Source organism: Lonchura striata, chromosome 3 (assembly GCF_050655825.1).
Source record: "Lonchura striata isolate lonStrDom1 chromosome 3, ASM5065582v1, whole genome shotgun sequence".
Lineage (NCBI taxonomy): Eukaryota > Metazoa > Chordata > Aves > Passeriformes > Estrildidae > Lonchura > Lonchura striata.
The window spans coordinates 111,317,702-111,340,846 of NC_140705.1; the positions used below are offsets into that span (position 1 = coordinate 111,317,702).

Sequence of the window (23,145 nt, forward strand, 5' to 3'; positions counted from 1 at the left end):
ATCATCATCTTCCAAGAACTGTTTTTCCTGCCCTTTTTCTGCAGTTCAACTATTGTGCACCCTTCAGGAGCCTGAGCAGCAGCAGTGGAGAGCTTTGTTTTCCAGAAAAATGGATCCCCATTGCTCTTCCTGCTGGTTCCCAGTGTCATGCAGTGCTGCCTCCTCCTGGCACTGGCTCTAGCATTCAAAATTAAATTACTCATCATTTAGCCACTGGAACAATTAGCCCAGAGAAATTGTGGATATCCCATTCCTGGAAGTATTCAAGGAAAGGCTGTATTGGGTCCTCAGCAATCTGATCTTGTGGGATATATCCCTGTCTGAAGCAGGGGGATTGGAACTAGATGATTTTTAAGGTCTCTTCCAACTCAAATGTGTGATTTTTTGATTCTCATACCTGTCTGAAGTGTGGGAGGTACCATTACTTGGTCTGTCTGTGTGATTTTAAGTCCTGGGGCTGTTTCGTATTCAAAATCTTGCAGCAGCCACTAGGACAATGGCAAGGAGGTGATCACATTTCTGTGTTCAAAGATATTTTGCTTTTTGAGTGGTGGAGTCTGAGCAAATAGCCCTAATTCTCCTGCTGGATTTGAGAAGGAGTGGGAATTTTACCAGTAGATATTATATGGTACTGCAACAAAACTGTCAAAAACCACCAAAACCATGAGCATTTTCCAAAGTGACACCTCAATCCAGCAAAGAGCTGGAGCACAACAATCTTGGGAATTAGTCTACCACAGGTTCAGTGCCCAGACAGGTTTAGGATGCTCATAATCATAGGGAACTTTGGGATATTTAAGTCCAACTTTTACTAAAACGATAGTGAAAAACTGATGTTGTAAGGTAAAATGTGATGCAAAACTTGGCTTATGGGATCACAACACCCTGCTTGATTGTGTGCCACAATTCCATCTTATTCAGCGAAGCTCCACAATGAGGATATAATGATAACTCTAAGTAAGCTGATGATTTATCTCCTCCATAAGGCATGGTTGTTGTAAAACTGCCTATCAGATATTTTCAGAGTACTATCCTTCACAAGCCCTTATTTAATGCAGTTATATTTGCATGCACACCCTCTCTTCCCATTTGCCATTTGTCACTGAGATAGCAAATTACATTCATCAGAATCCATTCATTCCCCCGGTTTCGCTGAATACAGGAATATCTTGGCTGTGTCAGCTGCCCTATGACTGGGAACTGTGAAAAATGGAGGTCGCCTTCAGATATTCCAAAAGTGTATCTTCAAAGGACAGTAGGAATTAAGCTGGAAAAGATTAATGGGTTTTATGTCATCGTGTTTGTGTGGCATAGAAGTGAATTGTGCAGATTGATGGATATCTTGGTAAAAACAAATGCATTCTTAAACTACTCTCCTGGCCCTTCCCTGACAAGTTTTAGTGACCATCAAAAGAAATATACTGAGACATTCCCTTAAATCCTAGACTAGTTTTACAGGTTTTTTCACCTTTAGGAAAATGAAAAACTTTTTGTAGTTGAGAGCAAAACCACATGTGGACTATTAAGGACTGGTTATTTTACAGCCTGTCTGTGTTTATATTACCACTACAGGACTGTCACATCTTATTTGTCATATAATTGTGCAGTAAGTAACTGGGACATACTTAAATGGCTGACAACAAAATTGTGAATTCCTGTGAAAATGCTGCTATAATTTCTTGTTTAAGATTCAGGATGGTTCTTCAGGACAACCATTCTGCTTGTCAGGCAGATGCTTTGTTCACACACAAGAAAGGACAGCTCAGCACAAAGAAGGCCAAAAAGGAATGCTCTACCTGCCCTTGAATAATACACTGTATTAAAAAAGTATTGAAGGTATTCACAGAGTGAATTCACTCACAAAGAACAAGTAACTTTTAAAAAACAATCAATGTATAAGGGAAAAAGACTTATCAGTATTGATTCACACAATACATGGATGCACTGAAAATATATTTCCACCAGAGGAAAAGCAGTGATGTGCAGTGAAGCTTGTGAACTTTTCATATGACCATTCATGGGAATTTTTTTTTTTTTTTTTTTTTTGGTCTGTAGCATCTTTGGTCAAAAGAGAACAGGAGAGAAAAAACCCAGGGTTCTCTCTATTTCTGCTGTTCTTGTTTCTCTGTGACCTTGGGCATGTCAAATCTTCACCTGGCAGCAGGGATCTATCAGAACTGTCACAAAACTGTAATGCTGACCTGTGCTTGAGAGCTGTGGGCAAAGTGGTTCTCCACTGGAAATTTTGTGGGTTTTAATGTGCTTCAGTTATGTGGAGATAGGCTTGGGCCATAGTGATAACTGCACTGGTGTGTCTGGTACCTGTGTGATACTGGGAATATCAACAGCCCTCAGCTGTTGAATATGAACAGACCTGTAGGATCAGGCACAAAGGACAGGGAGAGATGTTCTGACCATATTTTGAATTTTTACTGAGCTTCAATGTTAAATGAAGCATTTTGGTTTAGAGGCGGAGATAGCTGCAAAGCCTTATGCACTAGGATGTTGTTTGTATTAATATTTTAAGTTGGTAATAAATTTCTGGTGGGGTTTTAGTTGATTTTGGTGTGGTTTTCTAAATTGCCCTTGGACTTTTAATTATCTTTCACTCCAAGCTAAATATGTGTTCCATCATGAAGCAGGATATTAAAGTACTAATAATAACTTTCTAATTCTGTTTTCTAACTACAGTAGGACCAGCATAGAAACCATTCCACTCTGTGATAGGCATAAATAATTTTATAATTCATATGGTTTCTATTTTTTATTCTTTAATAGCTAACTAAGTAATATGATAGTTTAAGAGTTGCTTCTTCACAGCCAGTCCTTCACAGGTATTTACTCTTGATGCTATATCATAACTCTCCATTAATACCATTATTTGCAAGTGGCTTGCAGTAATGTAATTTTTTATTTAGGCTTTTTCTTTGTATTCCAAAGAATTTCCAAATTCAATTCCATGAAAACCAGAGAGCAGTACTCTGAAAGAGTACACTTCTCCCTGTATTAAAGGGTAATCCAGAGATGTCCCGTTTGCTTGAAGCTGGGCTCATTTGTATGATTGCAAGGTCAAGTAAACACAGGGTGTTTTGGCTCAGGCCTGCAGTGGATTTGAAGCTGTGCCAAGAGAAAAGCTCTTAAGGCTAGGTGAATGGCTTTGTGAACATCATCACACAGTTCGTTGATTGTCAAATTCACCGTATCACCAGTCTGACACCTCTGCCCTGCTTAAATCCTGTTCCGAGGATGAAGGCAGCACCAAAGCTTTCTATTTGCCATAAAAACTTAACTGAAGTTCTTTTTAGGAGTAATTCTGTGATTACAGACCATGATGTCATGCCAAAAGGAGCAGGCAGTCAGCTAGGCTTTATGCTCTAATGGTTTCTGTGAAATTAGTAATAATACCAGGAGGCTGATTTTTAATTTACAGTGCTATGAAATTAGTATTTCTAGGGCCTGAAGCATTCAGCTTCAGAAAACATGTGAAAATTTCTGGCATCAAGCCTGCTGGTCTCCAAGGGGAGATGCAGTCCTCTCTTCTCTGTTTGGTCAGACAGGCTGCTATCTGGACAGCTGGCCAGATGTTCATGGTGCTGGAGAAAGGCAGCATCTCTGGCAAAGTGGATCACAGCTGCTGGGAGGTATATGGCAGATGGCTGTGTTATTCTACAAAGCTGGTATTTCCATCTGTTGGCTGCAATAGGATTACCAGAGGATCAAATCAGGCAGAGGGCGGGCTGAAGGGGAGACTCAGCATCAAGAGAGAATATCATCTACCAGTTCTTCAGCAGGGCAGAACGAGGTGTTGGTCTCTGTACTTCAGTTCAGTGCATCAGCTCAGTTACAGGCAGAGAGCAGCTTTGTCAGAAGAACAGAAGAGATGGCAAATAAAGTCCCTGAATATAAGCAGGAAAGAGATATGAACTTCAGAACAGAAAACTGAGCCCTTGTCTCAAAAGTAGAAGAGATTTTACATCATGTGGAGGGACCAGCTAGAGCACTCAGAGCCTGGTCCTAGAGTGCATTAAAAATCTCTTGCTCCTTATTCTGAGCTGCTCACAGCTGAGATTTTGATTCTGAAAGCATACCTTGAAAACCTGACTTGGGTTGCTTTGTTCTCACTGCTCTCTGCAAGGGAAGTTTTGCCAGGCAATGAAAGCTAACAGGGCTGCCCATGAAATCATGGTCCAAACAAAGGAAAATGTCCAACATTGTTGAATCATAAGAAGGTTCAGGTTGGGAGGGGCCTTACAGACGATCTCATTCCAAACTCCCTGCCTTGGCAGTCTTTTGCTAGACCAGGTTGGTGAAAGCCCCATACAACTTGGAATGTTCAGAGCTCCTTTCTTACAGGCAATGTAGTCAAGGCATATTGAGGGGTTCAGGCAGCCCTGAACTGTCCCTGGTGAGGATATCTTGGAGAATGCGACATTTAGGATAATTAAATGTCTGTATCAGAAGAACTTGAACTCTTGAGGAGGCAAATTTTCTGTCTGGCGCTACAAATTATAGGTGCCAATCCAATGCTGAAGTCAATGAAAAAAATCTCTGGTTTGCTTCAGTGAGTTTTGAATTAAATCCATGTAATTTTGATAGACTAAAAATGTTTCTGCAAGCCTCTGGTGTTCACTGTTGCCTTATGACAATAGGGCCTAATGGGATGAGGCAGGAGTGTTTCATGGCATGGATTTGCTACACCTACAAAGAACAAAAAGCTGCTGCCTTCTCTTTGTGCTGTGTTATCATTCATTTGATGTAGGATTGGGAAACATTTTATGCAAGTTCTCATTGTTTTTCTATTGTGTATTTTCTGGTAAGATTTACGTGATGATGAAACTTTTTGATGCATATAAAAAGCAGTCACTTCCTGCTAGGTAAATGTCTTGGTGCTGGAGACATGCATGAAATACTTGGGAGTGCTTAGGTTTGTTTTCATTGCAAGCTGTTATTTTGTTAGGACATGGGGTGGCAATGACATGAAAACACTCATTATATAAAATAGTCTAGAAAGCCTTTTGATCAGTGTTTTGCTTCAGATCTGTGTTTGATATATCCAGCTCGTTACTTGGGTATGCATACAGCTATACCAATGAAAGCATTTGGCATGTCCTGTGGATTTTGCTTGGCAGTAACTCTTTAAAGCAATGTTTAGGTGCACAGCCAGGTGTTCCTGTCCCCAGACAGAGAAATGAAGCTAGAGGAATCACACAGCCTGCCTGAAACCACAGCAAAAGAGCTGAGATAAAAACATAGATATATCTTTGATGCTAAATATATAGAGAATCACAGACAGGCTTGGTTTGGAAGGGACCTTAAAATTCATCTCATTTCAGCCCCCTGCCAGGGCCAGGAACACCTTCCACTAGACCAGGTTACTCAGAGCCCATCCAGCCTGGTCATAAACACTTCCAGGGATGGGGCAGCCTCAGCTTCTCTGGGCAACACCTGGGCCAGGACCTCACTACCCTCATTGTAAGGAATTTCTTCCTAACAACTAATCTTAATCTCTTCTCCTTTAGTTTAAAACCATTCCCCTTTATCCTCTCTCTGTATGCCATGTAAGGAATTGCTATCTTTATTATACAGATATAGCTGTAAATTCCTACTATAGCAGCAGCTGCATGCAGAGATGTGCATGTAAACATGCGGTGTCCTCCCACACACTGCAGGAGAGGGCAGGGACCTTTAGGATAAGTTTAAGGGACCCTCAGCAGCTTTCCATCATTCCTGTACATGTCCTTGAGCACCCACCTGCCCAGCCTTCCATGGAGCTCTCGTAGACCATCAGTTGTCTGTGAGTGAACTCACCAATAAATTGAAAACTCACATGTGAAGTGCTCCCAAAGTTATCAACTAACAAAAGCCCAAATATCAAAAACCAGGAAGAAACTTCTTTGTTATTTTCTTTGCACTAAGATCAGTGCTGCTATTAGACCAACTGTGCTTTTATATCCATATCACATTAATTGAAAACACTAGTGAAGATATTTTCAGTTCATGAGATATGGCTGTGTCCTTCTAAAACTCTGGTGTTAGGGTCCATTCTAGTGCAAAAAAATGTGTCCAAGGCCAGTCTGAGTGGGGCTTGGAGGAATCAGGTCTGGTGGAAGGTGTTCTTGCCCATGAAGGGGGAATTGGAACTGGATTATCTTTGAGGTTACTTCCAACCCAAACCATTCTGTGATTCTAAAAAGATAGCCTGAGTCCTGTAACCCCTTCACAAGTTTACTAATTCTTATCAGGTGCTGCTAACAAAACCACCTGGAAGCTATTCCCATCAAAATTAAATACGGCAAGGAAAGCAGGGCCCAAGGTAAAAAAAAAAAAAAAAAAAAAAAAAAAAAAAAAAACCAAAACAATCAAATGTACTCACAGCCTTGAGCTGTGAAGGTGCCTAAGTGAACAGCTCATGCATTTTAACGCCCTTCTCCCTGTGCTGCAGTGCTCTTGATTTTGGGGTTCTTTGATCCATCTATTCATAGCTGCAAAGCGAGCAGAATTTAATCAGGCTCCGACAGGGCATGGTTGATTTTAACACCAGCCTTCAAAAAAAGAGCTGTCAATCATGGATGAGCTTTAATACCTTCAACCTGGAGCTCCTTTACAGTTCTGCTGCAGTTGAGTGGTGCTTGGGCAGCAGTGGAGGAGCTGGGCTCCTGCAAAAGGCACTGGGGTCTCATCTGGGCATATCAGGAACCCACAGGGGCTATTCCTGAGCCTCTCTAAAGGGGTGGTGTGACGCTCTAATGAAGCTGGCATGTCCAGGCCACATGAGAGAAGAGATTTCCTTGTTGAATAAGAAGTGGATTTCCAAACTATGTGTCCCAAAAATCCTGCTGAGCTTTTGTGGGCCAGCAGGAAAAGCAGGTTGATAGTCACTTGGATTAATCCTTTCCTTATTGTAGCTGGAATGGGCATAGTGAGGACAAGATTACTTTCCCTATGAAATCTCAAGTTATTTTAGCTTGGGATGTTAGATAAAATAGCCAATAACTGGCAGAGTGATAGAATAGGGGTTAATTTCAGATTTACTATCTGCCAACACATGCCATGCAATCAGATAAATACAGGATTTCAGCTGTCATCACAATATCTTATGCATACTTAAAAATAGAGCAGTTTTTCACACATCAAGAAGAAATGGAATGGGTTTATATATAGGATGTGTACAGTCAGGAGGCTAGAAATTTTGAAATAGTCTGCCAATTCTAGAGAGATTCCCTATTTAAATTAAGGAATCATATTAGAAGTAGTAGAAATTCTCATGGAGAAGTTTTATTATTGCAAGCTGCACTGAATAAATAAAAAGGGAACATCTTGAGAAGTTGGAGTATACAGAATGAGGCAAATTTCTGTAACATTTTCAGCAGAGGATATGGGACTATATAGAGACTCAGAAACTTCTTTGTATAGGAATATCCTTCCTCCTCTGCTTTATACATTTCTGTCCTTGCTCTTTTATCTGTTCTGGTTCATTGGGCCTATCACTTTTAATGCTTGAAAATCTGCAAGGCAGAGAGAGAAGATGACAATCTAGCAACACCCCAGCAATATCCTAATCAAATTTTCACAAGAAAGCACTTGCTGATTAAAGCCTCCCTCCTGAAGGCATCCACCTTAGGCAGAGCCATAGAATTATAGAATAATTTGGGTTGGTAGGGACCTTAAATTCATGTCAAATCTCATGTAGGCAAAATGTAACACTTCTTGGCAATGATGCTTTACATTATGATTTTGTGAGTGGGGAGATGAGTATGGCTTTTTGGCTTGAGCCCATAACTAGTATTTGAGTTTTTTATTATATCCCTTTATAAGAATAGCTGATGCCATGGTCCAGAATATTTTTAAGATCCAGCCTGGTTTGTTTACGAGGGATGCACAGAACAGCTTGGCTCTGTAGGCATTATATGAGCAGACAGCAGCAGGCAGTTTTCTTGCTGAAAAATCTGCTGATAGGCTTCCCTGCTCTGCTGCTTTCTCTCCTGCTCACGAGCCTCCTTCTTCCTTAACACCAGCATAGCTTGCACCTTCAGTCTCATAGAGTGTCATAGAATCAGTAACCTTGGAGATCTCCAGGGTCCTCATGTTCAACTTTTGAATGAATTCAACTTTTCCCACTAACCCATGGTGTAAAGTGCCACATATACTCATTTTTTTATCATTTCTAGGGATGGGACCTCCACCAGATCCCTGGGGAACCTGTTCTGGTGCTTAACCACTCTTCCAATGAAGAAATTTTTCCAAATGTTGAACCTGAACCTCCCTTGGTGCAACTTGAGGCCCTTACCCCTTGTGCTATTGCTAGTTGTGATGTTACATAGCCAGTCTGATCGTTCAGGTGACATCATCCCAGCCAAGGTTTTGTCATCACATTTTGCTCTGAGATGTCCTGGTTAGTAGCTGCTGGTATTTTCCAGCATAACCAGTGCTTGCCTGCTCTCATTCCCTTCTGGATCCTACCAGGCTGTGCCAAAGTGAGCTCAAAAATGACATCCTGAGCTGTTCAGCATAATGGTATCTTTGAAGGCTTGGACTTCACTTCTAAGACCAGCTGCAGCAAAAGGACAGCATTTTCTACTGAAGATAAGGGAAAGAATTTACATCTTGAGAGCATTCCTCTCACTGTTTCCCTGCAGGAGGGAGGCTTATGGTTCTTCCAGCACATGCAAAGGCACTCTTGAGGAGTTCTGCTGTGACAGCTTGTCCTATTGCCTGTGGAGACACTGTGGCAGCATAAGATGCCAAGTTTCCTATTGCTTGGGCCTTATCTCATTGTGGTTAGCCTCTTATGCACATCTCAGAAACAAATGATTGCTGGGTTGCAGGTCCCTCAGCTCAGCTGTAAGAGGGTCTTTTTGTTTTCCCCAGCCCCTCCAAGCTGGGTTTCAGCTACAGAGGCATTTTGTGCTGGGAAATGCAAATAAATAACACAAAGGTATTGCAAGGCTAAAGTCCAGTCTGGGTGGTTTTCAGCCTTAAAGGCTTTAGATTTCGTAGTTTTGTTTTATTTAGCTTTTTAATTATTTTTGGTCTGTTTCAGAAAAGCTATTCACATACAGTGATCTCCCAAAAGAATTTATTTGAACTTAGTGGTGGGTGGTGCATACATTATGGGCTGTGGTTTCATTGATATGCTCAGCCTCGCTAAGTAGATGGCATATTAAATGTTTTATTTACCCTGTGTGCTACCTGTCATCTAATCAGCTTTTGTGTTTCTGCTGCATTCTATTTGTATTACAGTGAGAATAAGTGGTTTCATGTAAATTAAAACCACATGAAACCTCTTAAAGCCATTTTAAAATACTAAATGGGTTTGCAAATAGGTTTGTCAGACAAGGATTGGAAAAAAAGCTCCTTGCTTACCCATTTACTCTTCTGTATGCTTATTAGAAGTCCCCACATGACTTTTTCATCAAACATTGCATCCCAGTTCTCATCTGGAATGCCAAAGTCATTTATACTGTGCTTGAGAGCAGTTTGCATAAACAAGAGGCAGTTAACAAAGAATACAGTTGTGAGCTGTGATTGCAAAGGTTATATTATAAATTACAACACAGATGTACAATAAAGTCAAGATGTGCAGCCCTGTTTTCTTGTTTGCCTGAAGCATAAAAGCACATTGGCTTAAAAGTTTCTTTGTCTTTATTGACTATTGTTGCCAATATGGATGATTGTGATGCTTTCACTGTGAATCGTTTTGTTTCTTACAGGTGGATCGTATCATCTTCTGCGTCTTTTTGGAGGTTGACTACAAAATTTTCAAGAAGAAAATGGGCGAGTTTTTCCCTCTAGGTAGGTACAGTAATCAAGCACCATTTTACTTTAAAAAAGCATGCAGAAAAAGATGCAACAGTTGACATATTTTCTTCTTTCCAAAGCCAAATACTGAAAATATGAATTTTCTTTAAAGATCAGCTGCACATAGAGGCTCTGATCCTAGACAAATGCAGATATTTAAAATGTGTGAACCATTTAAGCTACATCTAATACTACTTTTGCATGCTCAGCACAGCTAATCTCTTCATTCCATGCTATATGTGTATCTTTTCCCAAAACTTGGTGCATGGCTCACCTGACTCTTGAGAAGGAAATTATTTGCACTAATGTATATAGCTCATATATACACGTATATTGCTTTTCTATACACTTTTTACAGACTTTGGTCTTTCATTAACAATGATGGAAAGGTTCCTCTGGGTCTGAAAAGATACTGCAGGGGTTAGAGTCCAACTGGGTCTCAATGAGGACTTTAAACTTGCGCTGTCCAAGTGTAAGAATGAGTGGGAGAAAGATGGCTCTCATTGGAGCACTTGGGAAATGTTAGCCATTCATCTTGAATTCCACACAGGAGGTTGCTTTCTAGATTTAAGGAAACCTGGTGGATAGTAAATTTGCTAATCCCCCTCCTCCTACAAACCTGTGATTTATTTTTATCCTACGTTATTAGAAATCTGCTCTCTGTAATTTTAGCAACCCTAAAATTCCTCCCATTTTATTTTGCTTTGTGCTTACATCAGTCCAACTGTGTGTGAAAAGATCCAGAGTTTAGTGGTTTATCTCCCAATACTCCCCATGCTGTCCTAGTGGAAATGGTCGTGGAGTAATTGGTGTGAACAGAGTTCCATTAATTTCACAGGACTCTGTTGTCACTGTAGCCTTAGTGGTTTTTTTCCTTTTGCTTTGTCTGGTAGCATGGAAATTGTGATATTTTGGTCTCATCTCACTAGAACAATGCTTTTTTGTAGATGACTTTGTAATCACCAGTTCGCAGTGATTGGCAGCTGAAACTTAAAGACCTATTGAATTATTCAGGTAGCATCAAATGATGTCTAACCACTTAATAATATTCTTGTCTGAAGCATACATAACATGCATTTCAAGAAGCTGCATTCATATCTAATCCAGTCATTGAGTGATTTTACTTTTTGTCAGCATGACTAACCCAAAGGATAAAGTGGCAGTACCCTGCCTACTGTTGCTGGCTGTGTTACTGCCCTTCAGATTAAGTAAGAAAATAATATATAGCATCAATTTGTCAACAAATCAAGATCATTAATGCTCACTTTCATCTCTAAGGCCATGGAAATTGTGCTGTAAAACCTGGTATTATTTATATAAATGTAAAACCCACCTGGGTTTGAAAGTTTGAGACACAAGAAGATGCTTTAGAGCTGTATCATGACAAGCCTAGAGGCAGAAAGACAGCAAAGTGGAAGATTTATTTTAAATGGATTTTTTTTAAACCTGACATTATTGAAGTCCTGTCTTCAAAGAACCTGTGCAGCTGGCTCTTTTGTTATAGAAAAACATATAATTTCATTTCACCCCGTTATGTAGATGATCTGCCATACTGTAGCTTTAAAAGTATGTTTATTCTCATCTATGCAAAGGTTTTATGGGGTTTTTTCTCAAACAAAAATTTGGATTCTGATATGTGACCATAGACAGGTGATCATGTTAGGGACCCTCTAAATCCAGTGTTCTGCCTATGTGGCTATAAAAAAGGTTAATCCAAAATTTACAACTGTCCAGAAAAAGTTTAGTTCTCAGTATCTGAAATTCAGATAGATTATTGTAGGATTAGATTAATAAAATCTCACTGTAGAGAAATCCCATCTCTCTGCAGGACTGGTTTCCTGCACAGAAGACTTAGCTAACATGGTTCTGTGTCAAGGAGTTAGCAGCTGCCTCTACCTTTGGCAGTAAATTCCTGATATTTTTACTGTGGAAGAAATTAATGAAATTGGTGGTTTTGTTTTGGTTTAAAGGAAATCTATTAATTTAGTGAAATTAAAGTCTTTAAGGACAGACTTGCTGTAAATTCAAATTGTTAGGACACTATCTAAACACTCACAGGAGAGAATAACACTGAGGTATTGCTTTAAGCTTAGAGAAAAAGCATCAAGACATTTTAAAAGTTCATCTTGTATTCAGAAATATTATGAAATATATCTACTTTAATAGATGTGGACAAAAATGCTTAGAAAGAAGAATATATTCATAGAGTTATATACATAAATAATTATTACTTTAAACCCACTGCATTAATAAATCCAAAAAGACATGCAAGTGCTTGAGCTAGGTAATGAAAGTGGTAATGAAATGAAGCTAGAATTACACCTCAGTGCATTAGAGTAAGTGGAATATAGATATAGGGAAATCGTTCCATTAGTTGAACATATCATTAGGCCTATTTTGCAAGTGGAATGCCGAAGAAATTAGTCAAGTAATAATATTGATATCAAGACAACTGCCAAGAGTCTTGTCATTTTCAAACTTTAAATATATGGAGGGAAGAGACAGACTTTGAAGTAATGTCATGTCTTAGCAGTGCAGGAAAGCTGTGCAGTAACTGAGCAATTGTAACTGTCTCAGCATTTCTAATTCAATCTCAGTGATTACAGAACCCAATCCAGAGCCAGCATGCTCCAAGAGAGAGCAGAGCACCACTTATCTTTGATTCAGACATAGGTTCTCATTCCAGTGCTGTCCAGGAAAGTCCTGGTTTGGTTAAGTAAAGGGTCCTTGTCAAGGCAGAATTTCCTATTGATCCTCAGGGTATTTGCTGAGAAGATTTTGTATATTCTAGTAAGAAAAGAGAAGTAGAAAGAACAAGTTCATTTGCTTAAGATGGATCACTGTTTAAATATATTAAGCATTGCCACAGTGATGGGGTTTTTTTCTTTTTATGAATTGAGTCCTATCTCTTTGTGCAATGACATAGCCCAGCTATTCTCCCTTTGCCTCTGTTGGAACATTCCTTTGGCTTAAACTGAGAGAATGTCTTTCAGGAAAATAAAATATCTTTGCCTGCGGTTCTGGCTCATATGTGTAGCTTTTACATTGCTGGATTCATTGCTAGTAGTAGTACAAGTGAGTTTTCTGGGAAAGGAACTGCTACTTAGATACTTTTTTCTTTTGGAATGCATTGTTTTTCCTAATGGAACTCTCTGGAGTCCAGACATTACTTTTCTTGCTAACTAAACATATTTATAAGACTTACCAGAAAAATGAATCCCCCTTGAAAAGTGAGATTTGCCAACATTTACCTTGGAGTGATACATACTTCTAAGATTCTATACATAGGAGGAAAATTAAGAGCATTTGTAAACAGTTGCCAGTTGGAACGAAGATACCTTTTTTCTTTTCCTCCTGTATTCTGTGTACATAAAGCTACTTAATATGTCAGACAGATAATCTTGTAAGGACCTTTGGCAAATGCTTATTTTTCATGGTGGCTGTCATATATTCTAAACGGTTTATCTTCAATTGTAATGCTTAAAGTATTTCTAAATCTACCACCTGTTACCAATGGATTGGAGAGGAAAAACATTTTTTTTTTTTCTGAAAATGTTTTTTAGAAATAGTGCTATAAAAGGAATGCCCTGTGAAGCTGCAGCATCCAATGTTATGTTACTTCTTGGTACTTTAAACTGAGTAACAAAATTACTTCACTAAAACATTGCAAAAATTTTTAGAGAAAGGACATTTGCAAAAGGACTTTCACAAAGCCAGTTTATAGATGGAAGGTGCATGCTTTTGGACTCATGTCCTTTTAGAGCTAATGAAAGGATGCTGAGCCCAGGAGTTTGTTGTTGTTGGGGAGTTTTTTGTTTGTTTGTTTCATTTTTGAGCCGTTATCAGTTGATGTTAGGAAAAAGAGAGAGAGATTGCTTCATCTTGAGAAAACCTTTTCTCCCCTCTGTTACAGGCTATGATATTTAATGCATTTTCTGCTTTCATCCTGGTTGATGAAAACACAGTTTCCCCTACCCAAACCATATGGATGAGAGCTACTGCCTTATAATAATTCTCCTATTACTTCAGGAGGGTGCACAGCATCCCGCTTGTGCATAAATTGTGCAAATATATTACAATTGCAGAGGAAATTCATTGTTAAGAGATCTCCCAGGCTTGGAATCAAATTGGAAACTGTCTAAATGGCTGAATGAAGGCCTTTGTATTGAAAAGGCCAATCTCTGCACTAATACGTGAGCGAACTCCTAAGCAGTGGGTGTCATTTCTGTACTGGTATTGAGAGGCATTGCTCTCTCTGCTTACTATGGCAGACTGCACTGGGGCTGGAGCAATCCTCTGCTTGAGCAAAGGAGTCATAAGTTAGCCCTCAGCAAGTAATCCAGTATCAAATGGATAATTCATCTGATAAATTTAGCCTCTCTATTTGCATTTGCAGCGTTCATGAGCCAATTCGTTTCCATAATTCATCACCTGAATGTATTCCACAAAATATTTTCCATGGGCTTTATTTTACTCTGTGGAGAGGTGCCAAGCAGTTAACTGGAAGTGCCCAATATCCTTTATGGGAGGTTTCACCTGGGTAGTGATTTGCCTCATAAGTCACAAGGCTTTGGTTTTCTGACTGGTTCAGGCTGGAGTACAAAGGCCAATGGGGCCCCACAGAACTTAGGGAGTAAAATTTGGAGGAGTTTGATATCTCTTTGGCTTTCTTCCCCTGATCAATAAGGGCCATCCTGAAGGTTTTGGTTGCAGCTGCTTGTTCTGTCTCCATGCGCGTTTTCCAAGTTGTCTTCACAGCTGATGAATGCCTGTGATCTCACAGGGTGAAACTGGAAGCAGTCAGACCATCATATCACTGTCTTCACTGCTTTCCCTCACAAAGCTGGCAAGGTGGTGTTTGCTGTCTTGCTTCCCCAACACCATAGTGTCGCTGTCGAGGCAGGACAGGAATGAATAGACTCTGACTCAGAAGGCTGCTGAGAGTAAAACTCCAATTTATTCAAAATACACTGCTCTTTTTTACAGAGCTTCACAAGGATCAAATCCATTGGTTCTGAAGTGAAAGCAATCCACCACCATTGCTGCAGAGTGCTTGACACACAGTGATAGAACTTAACTATAAACAATGTGAAAAACAAGAGAGATAAAGAATTATTTACATTCTTTCCCAGCTCTTTCCCAGGCTTCTGCCTGGCTAGAAACTCTCAGTTTCTTTCTTTGACTGAATCTGAGACCCACACCATAGTGATGGAGGTGTTGTATTGCGTTGCTTAAGGTACTTTTATTTCTTGAAATCAAAAAAAACTTTTGTCCCTTGGAGATCCTGCTTGGGTTTTCAGGTAGTGATTGTGCCATGACCACGCATCCCTTTCCTTTCCATGGCTGTGTATCCAGCCATGGAAAGCATAGCAGGGTACCCCTCAGTATTTATGCAGTCAGAGCCATCCAGCCTGCTCTGGACTCCATGCCAGCATTTAACATTCCCCTCAGGTTTTGAGTCTTGTGGCAGTCTTGTGTTGAGGCAGGGATGAGTGAGGAATTTTTGGTGGGTGGAAGACAGCAGTCAGTTTGGAGACGTAATGGCACACTGATTCAGGTGGGTGCAAAATGCTCTCTGTATCCCTTTGAACTGTCTTTCTATTGGAAGATGTCATACTCGGATGGCTCCTGCAAGGCCCCTTGCTGAAGGACTTGGTTGCAAACAGCTGGGGAGAAGCACAGCCCCAGTTTCCCCTGATGGTTCCTTGGCCCTCAGGAGTAGAGGCTTCCAGGGAAGCACTGCCCATCTGGGGGAGGTGGAGAAGCCTATGCACTAAAATGGGATATTGCCTTTGCTCTAGCTCTCTCCCACAGCACCTTTGTCCTCTGATCAAGTACCCTACAGTGTAAATAGGTTGTTGTAAAAATTGTTCTCAAAAATTTAAAATAGACACCATGTATAAAGTTCTTGTCCATTTTGAAACATGTCTGAAAACAACTTACCTCAGAAAATGTCAAAGTCACTTAGAGCTAAGTGTGTTCATAAAACTGTAAACCAACATTTTTCTATGACTTTCTGTCTATACTTGCCATGGTGAAAGACTGTGCCAGTCCTACCACTCATTGAGGTTGTCAGTTTTGCCCATTTTGCCAACATCTCAATGTAGTACAGGAGAGTGGTCAAGCTCAGGAGTGATGCTAGAAGGACAGAGTATAGAGTTGATGGTTCAGATACTGTTTTCAGCATCTTAGGAGATATGCAGATCAAGAAAGGATTCCCATCACCTTCCAACATAGCAGTGGGTTTCCAGAACCTAAAAAAAAAAGTTTATGGGTAGTTTCCTGCTTCCTTTTGAATCCTAATAAAACTTCCTGGTATGATATAATCAGAATTATTTTCTGTCCAACTGCTGACAGAGAATTGCTCTAGGCTTTGTGTATTGCAAGTACTGGTCACCTAAAAATATGGTTTGAGAGAGGCTTGTCATACTGTCTGCACTATGGTCTGGAAAGCTGTTCATCTCCTCGTTCCTGCTGGCAGCAGGAACAGGGCATGTATCAGCAATGGGACCAGAACCTGTTTAAGAGCTGTTGTCAGGAGCTTTTGCTTTGCTAAATGGAGGCTCATCTTCTTTGCTTCTTTGCATCTTGAAGGGATTTTTATTGTCTCCTTCTTTGAGACTGACAACAGAGCCTACAATCCATCCAGAAGCCTGGGAAAATGGTTGTTTCTGTGTACTTCTCCACTCATTCCAAATCCATGAGCTTTCCAGTTCCTGGGAGACACCTGGATAGGAGCTGCATTGAAACAGCAAAGTGGCAGGTAGATGAGGATGCCCTTGAAGGCACAGGGGTCATTTAGATGCAAGGATCAGGATGCTGTGCATGACAACAGCATGGGGGAGCACAGGAAGATGATGAGCCTGGTAATTAGAAAGGTCAGTATGGACTCTTGTAACACAAGGAGTGCAAGGTGTGCCAGGAAATTATGAATCTTGATGAAAACAAGCAAGAGGAAGTAATTTTTCCACCCAACATACAGGTTAGGATCTAAGAGTACTTGATACAAAGTGCTGCAGAGCCTGCAGGTCTTAAATACAGTTTAAAAAAGGATTAGCTCAACCAACAGAAGACTGGTGCAACAACAACTATTAATCTTCATGGCCTGTGTGTAACCTTAGGCTCAGGGAGTGACTGGGAGAAGTGTGTTGCTGTTCTCTTCTGTACTCAGCCCTTCACGCATGGATGCCTGCACCAGAAAATGAGCAAGCAGCTTTTTCTGTATAATACATTATGTGAATATATCTTTGATCAGGGATCTTTTCTTCCTACTCTGTTGGGTATTGTGGCATCTCATTAAAGCATTCCAAATGCATTTAATGTCATCATCAAAAATATCCAGTCCTTTCTGGCCACATACTCCAAATGACTTCATGTGCTCAACTGCTTCATATTTCCAAGGAAGCAGTTAAATTTGGGGTTGTCTGGCAAGCACATTTCTCTCCCTCTCAGGATTTTTCATAGAGGTGCACAGAGAGAAATGAAAGAGAAAACAATTTCTATTTCTGCTCCTTGTTTTTCCTATGTGGAATGTGTTTGGAGAATTGTTTACCTGGAGTGAGTGCTTGGTTGGATTCTGGTGAGGATTGTTTGAGCCTGATGGCCAATCCAACCCACTTGGGTCTGGACTCTGGAGAGAGGGTCATGAGTTGTGTTAGAGTCAAAGAAAGTAGTATGTAGTTTTAGTATCCTCCTTTTATGTAGTATATGAAGTTATTTTAGCATAGTTGTAATAAAGAAATCATTCAGCCTTCTGAATTGAGTCAGACATTGTCATTTCTTCCCATTGAGTTCACCTGCATTTACAATAGCTGTATCATTTGGTTGCCTCTGCCATAGATGTTGTTAGCAGCTTGTATCAGCATGATGAGATGTTGTTAGCAGCTTGTATTTGCAAATGTATGACCGTATGCAAAACGTGCCATTTTGTGTGTGACTACTAGATTAACATCCAATTTAGCACTTGTGTGAATGAAACTTTGTTATTTTCAGTATTTTAGGCCCGAGAGGAAATACTGAATATGTTTGGATTTGTTTTGTTTTGTTTTTTTTTTTTATGAAACCTGATACCTCTTTCCCCAGGGAGTGCCTTGTTCCTTTCATGTAAGGTAGAAGCATCTGGCAAATAGAAGTCCAGATCTGATGCTGGTGTGAGTACCATTTCCTTCACTGGACTAAGGTTGTCCAATTCCCTCAGTGTGGGAATAGCAGTTACTGCATAGTCTTTGCATGCAGCTGAGGTTCATATGCTTTGTGTTTTATAGCAGATCAGGTGATACAGTTCATTAAAGAGGTCATCTATGTGATGACAAAAAAGCTGCAGTGCCTAAACTTTTTTGGAGATTGGTAGTAAGAATTTCTATTTGATATGGCTTCAAAAACTACAAACATATTCTACATTCTGTGAGGCTCCAGTGTTGTGAGACTGGTGTAACTAAGCAACACAGGAAAGAATGTACAGAGTGTATCAGTGGAAGTTTCTTTACAATTGGACAAAAAAAAATTAATGAAAATTGCTCAGTATCAGGTGGAGGTTTATGTAGTATACTCTGAAGGCAGGATTGCATGATGAAAAGATAGAAATAGGACCAGAAGAAATACTATTTTTACTTCCAAAGCAGAAGTATGGACCTTTTCTTGTTAAAGATCTATTTGTTTTATCTTTTTCTTCTTTTTTCTTCATCTTAGGAGCACTGAGGATGAGAAAATATTTTGTAGAAAATATAACTTTTTACTAGGAGAGGAGAAAAGAGTCAGGCCTGCTTTAGTTGATCTTATCTGCCAGAGATTTCCGAACCTGCTTTTCCTCAAAGAAAATACTGTCCTTTTTTGTGCTATTTTCTGTCACATTTCCCCAGTGGAGAACTGAGTTGGAGGAATCAAAACAACCAAAAGAGGTTGGGATATCATAGGTTATTGCAAGCCTCATATGTATGTTTGGCCTCAAGAAACCTTCCTGTGTGGCTCACTGGATACAGCAACTCTTATGCTAAGGTGGACATAAAGCCTGTACACTGCTTTTGGTTATCAGCAGTGGTTGCAAGCCACCAAAACAAGTGATTTTTCAGTTACTAGGAATTATAAATAGATTAAATGAAATACTATCATAAATCTCCCAAAGGTTGTGAAGGTGATCATGCAGTCAGGTAGGAAGCTTTGGGATCAAATTTTGGAAAGAAATGTGTGGGAGAGAGAAATGTAGACAGCAAAAACTTGCTTGGTCTTTTCAGCTGCTGGAAACCTGGTATTATCATGGGTTTGTCTCAGGTGGGTACCCTTGCCCACATTGTTGGCTGCTCTTGAGAACAGACAGAAGAAGTTTTTCAAGACTGACCTGAAATGGGATCCATTTTCCTCCAAGGTGTGATATTGCTGTGCTGCTCCTTCTCTGTAATCCCAATGGAAATAAATAGTGCAGGCAGATCATGGAATACTTGCTTGACAGTAGAAACACTTTGAACCAGACCCCTATTTTTGCATTGCAAATAAGCTCAAGAGGATGGCTGAAGCTTTCAGTGCTGAAATTTTGGGGGGTTTCTTTTGGTGTGAGCTTCTATTTTAAGACATCAGCACTATGATCACCAACCTGTCATTTCAGCCTCCTGTACAGCTGTGCCCATCTCATTGCTCTCTTTGGGAGAGTGGGATGTTCATACAAGCTGCAGAGGGGATTTTTATCCATTCCCACAGTGCCCTCCCAGTTCTCTCCTGGTTGTGGTCAGGACATGGAGCCACAGTTGCAAGGAGGAGGAGACTGAGACATGTAGTTTGACTAGAAATAGGGAAATATCTGGAAATCAGGAAACTGCAGAAAATGCTCAGTAAAAATAAAAATCCTGAAGGATGCAATTAAGCAGCTGAGGAAAGATTAGAGGGAGGCAGGGAGAAGCCAGCAGCATGCAGTGCTGTTGGGGAGTGACAGCAGGATGCAGGACCTGAAGGCAGATAAAGCAGCAGCCTCCTGCAGCACAGATTTGGTTCTCATGGAAGGGTTTCTCAATGTGCAATGTTTGTGCTAACAGGAAGGAGAATGCAGATGGAAGCGTGAGCAACAAGGAAGAGGTGGTTTAATGGCTTTGGGGATTACTGGTGGTGTTTAGAGCCTTTCACCTCTCTGTTCTTAACATAAATCTTAACACAGATTGATGATTTTAGCCATCTCACTTGTGTTTGCTTGTATGCCACGACTAGGGAGACAGGGAAACAACCTGACCAGCAAGGCAAAAGGCAAAACAAAAGGATCTGACAGAAGGCATCCCCTTCTCCTGTATCAGTAAGAGCAGATATGGTGTAATTATTCCATTTCCCAAAGCTCAGCACATAACAAGGGATAGGGCAATGAAAGAGCCACAGGTATGTGCATGACCCCAACAGGGAGCCTGTGGCTTACACAAAAGCTTTTGCTTTGAGCACCTTGCTCCCAAATGTAAAGCTCTCTGATCTTTAGAGATATAGTTACCTTGATAGTCTGGGAGTTAGAGAGAGACTCTCAATCATAGGTTGACTTTCAACTGTAAATTATTTTGCATTTGAGTGGAAACTTCTCACACACATCACCCATTTAATACCTTAATTTTATGTAGTATACCTGAATTTATAAACTGGAAAATTTTGCACACATTTTGGATTAGAAAGTTTTTTTATCTCCTAAGCTTTCTAAATACTGATGTGACTTTTCTTGGGGACGAGCTGATCCTTTCTGGTAGTCACTGTCAGTTTTCCTCTCACTCCAGACTGCAAGGTCAGTCATTCCTTTTCTAGCAAAGTCATCTTGGTAGAACTTCCTAAAACCCAGGGCTTTAATGGGGGAGCAATGTGAAAGGTCATTGTTCTCCTTCTCCAGCCAGAGGAGTAACCAAGTGTGGGTAGATGTGTACACACACTAGAGCATGTTTTGCTGGTCAATTATTTTTCAACAGCTCTCAAGTGAGGGTGAGAGGTACAGAGGATCCCACCTCTGGTCTTTCCAGTGGGGGAGTTTGGACAAGAAATATTGACAAGATGTATTTAAGGAAATGTTTGCTGCTGTCAAAGATTCACTCTAAGGTTCTCCTGTGGTTTTATCCAATTTTTCTTTGGGATTGACTGTCTGTGGTGCATATTTCAAACCAAAACAAACCTTTAAATGCTTCCTCCAGATGGGATAAGATATTGTATAGGAAAACAGTAAAAAAATTAGAAAAACTAAATAAACAAAAGAAAAACAAAATTAGGTATAACAAATCTAATTTATGGTAATATTGGTACTGATATTAGGCACGTAGCGCTTCAGTAAAAAAATATTTTTACTTATTCAGAACCAGTAACCAAGAAACTGCCCTTAATATCATCCTATTCAGGGGGTAAGTGAATGCATTTTGGGTACAGACTTCTAAACCACTGGTTTTTAGCTCTAATAATTGGTATTGGCATAGAGCTCTGTAAGCTAAACGTGGTGTTTATCACTTCAGCTGGCTACACCAAGGCCAGTGAAGGAGAATGTTTTATATTTAACATGGAAATGCTTCTACCAGATGGATTAATAATTGAGAGGAATACTTATGGACACATAATTATTAATAAGTGAGAGTAATAATTATGGACACATGAAGTGGCTGGGGATTGCTGTGTGCCAAAGTGAAACTCAGATTCATACCTAGATTGGGGTAAATTTTTTAAAGGCACACCACAATGCCTCAGAGATTGTATCACCAAGTTATTGGGAGCCCAACTTCCATTTTCAGAAATGATGCAGAGAGTTCATTGCCGTTCAGCAAGCTGTTGGTACTTTTTCAAAAAAAAAAAAATCCAGCCTTTAATTCAAAATTAGTTCACAAAAGCAGTCTTTGTCTCTTCATAATTACATTGCATAATGACTTCCCTACTTTTTAATAACATCAGATTTCTTGTCTGTGTCCATTATCACTAGCTTAGAAACTATTCTGTTGCTTTGGGAATTTCATATTCCAAGTCACTTACAGAACTATAATTAGGAACTTTTACCGAAGACCAGGTGATCCATGTATGTTAAGATTCTGCAGATTTAGTCTCATATCTTAGATTAATTTGAAACCTTATCATGCTGGTTTCATTATAAATGCTTCCATGGAAAGAACATGTTATTGGAAACTGAGTAATTAATAATCTCTACGTTGCCAAATGTTTTCTGAGCAGTTTGTTGAAGAATAGCAGAACTCCAGTTGAAAATCCTAGCTCTGTTGAAGCCAATGACAGAATTCCCATGAGCTTTAACAATATTTTTCATTTTCTTATCTTAAAAATTACTTGTCAAAACTTCTTAAGGTTCGTATGTTGGGGGTTAGAATATTTTCCTTTTGTTTTCTTTTGCTTAGGATATTTTCTCCCCTTTGTTGCTAAAAAACAATCACAACTGGTACATAAGAGAGAAAAAGGATGTAGCCATAGAGGAGGGGTGCAGCTGGCTGCTACTCCCATACCTGAGGGGTTTTCTCTTGGGAAGGCCACAGTTACCAAAAGATTTTGGGCTGGGGGAAGGGATTGGGCACAGCCTCCAGCTCTCACTCTCACTCCCGAGGGGGAGAGAGGCTGCAGTTGCTGTGGGGAGAATTTGCCACCACTGTGGGGTTTTGTCTCCTGCTAATGCCTCTGGTTTTAGCTTTCCTGTTTTTAGATTCTATTCTGCTTAGTGTGTGGGTCTGGGCTTCATATTAGGGGATACTGAGCTCTTCTCACAGAGTAGGGAGACAAAACAATTCCTTCTCCATGTGGGGACCCAAGGGCAACCAATCCCGATCTCAGACCCAAGAACATGAACAGCAGTGGACTGAAGAGAGAAAACAAGAAGGATGGGACTTCATGGGATAAAGCTATAATTGGACATTTAGTTCCGATATGCTAATGGACCAAAACTTATAAAAGTGTGAGACCCCATGACCGGTTGTCCACTTTTGTGACCATTTTAAGTTGCACTGCCCAAGGTGGATCTACTGAGACCTCTTAATAAATACCCATTTTATTCTCTATCTCTGTTTAGTCTCTGTTCTAGGTCAGCCTTCACACGGCATCACTGCTGCCTTCTCCATCCAGGAGTAGAGCTCTGCTTGTAAAAGCAGCGGATGCACTGGGACAATGCCCTTATTAATGCCTGATCTCACTAAACAAACGACCCTCACCACAGATATTCCAGTGCCTTGGGGGAAAACCAGGCACCCTGAGCCCCTGCCCCATCTGAGGGAGCCTCTCCTTGCCCTGTTCAGGAGCGGGGCTGCTGCTGCACAGCCCTACGGCTTCTCTGCCATTGCTCTGGGTTTTTTGCTCCACTAGAGCCCCAAACTCTCCCCTGTCTGCTGGGACAGCCCGGGGTTCCAGCTATAGCTGCAGAATTTT

The 23,145-nt window shown here is 40.3% G+C and overlaps 1 protein-coding gene across 7 annotated transcripts in view; it reads left to right on the top strand.

Annotated features, from left to right (window-relative positions):
• The window catches only part of MACROD2 (mono-ADP ribosylhydrolase 2), an 845,784-nt gene that overhangs the window by 751,636 nt on the left and 71,003 nt on the right, over positions 1-23,145 (top strand). For all 7 annotated transcript variants that reach the window (XM_085577219.1, XM_077781852.2, XM_021527839.4 and 4 more), the window contains one exon: positions 9,711-9,792. In XM_085577219.1, coding sequence (XP_085433345.1) covers positions 9,711-9,792 — 82 coding nt within the window. The remainder of the gene's footprint in view (positions 1-9,710; positions 9,793-23,145) is intronic.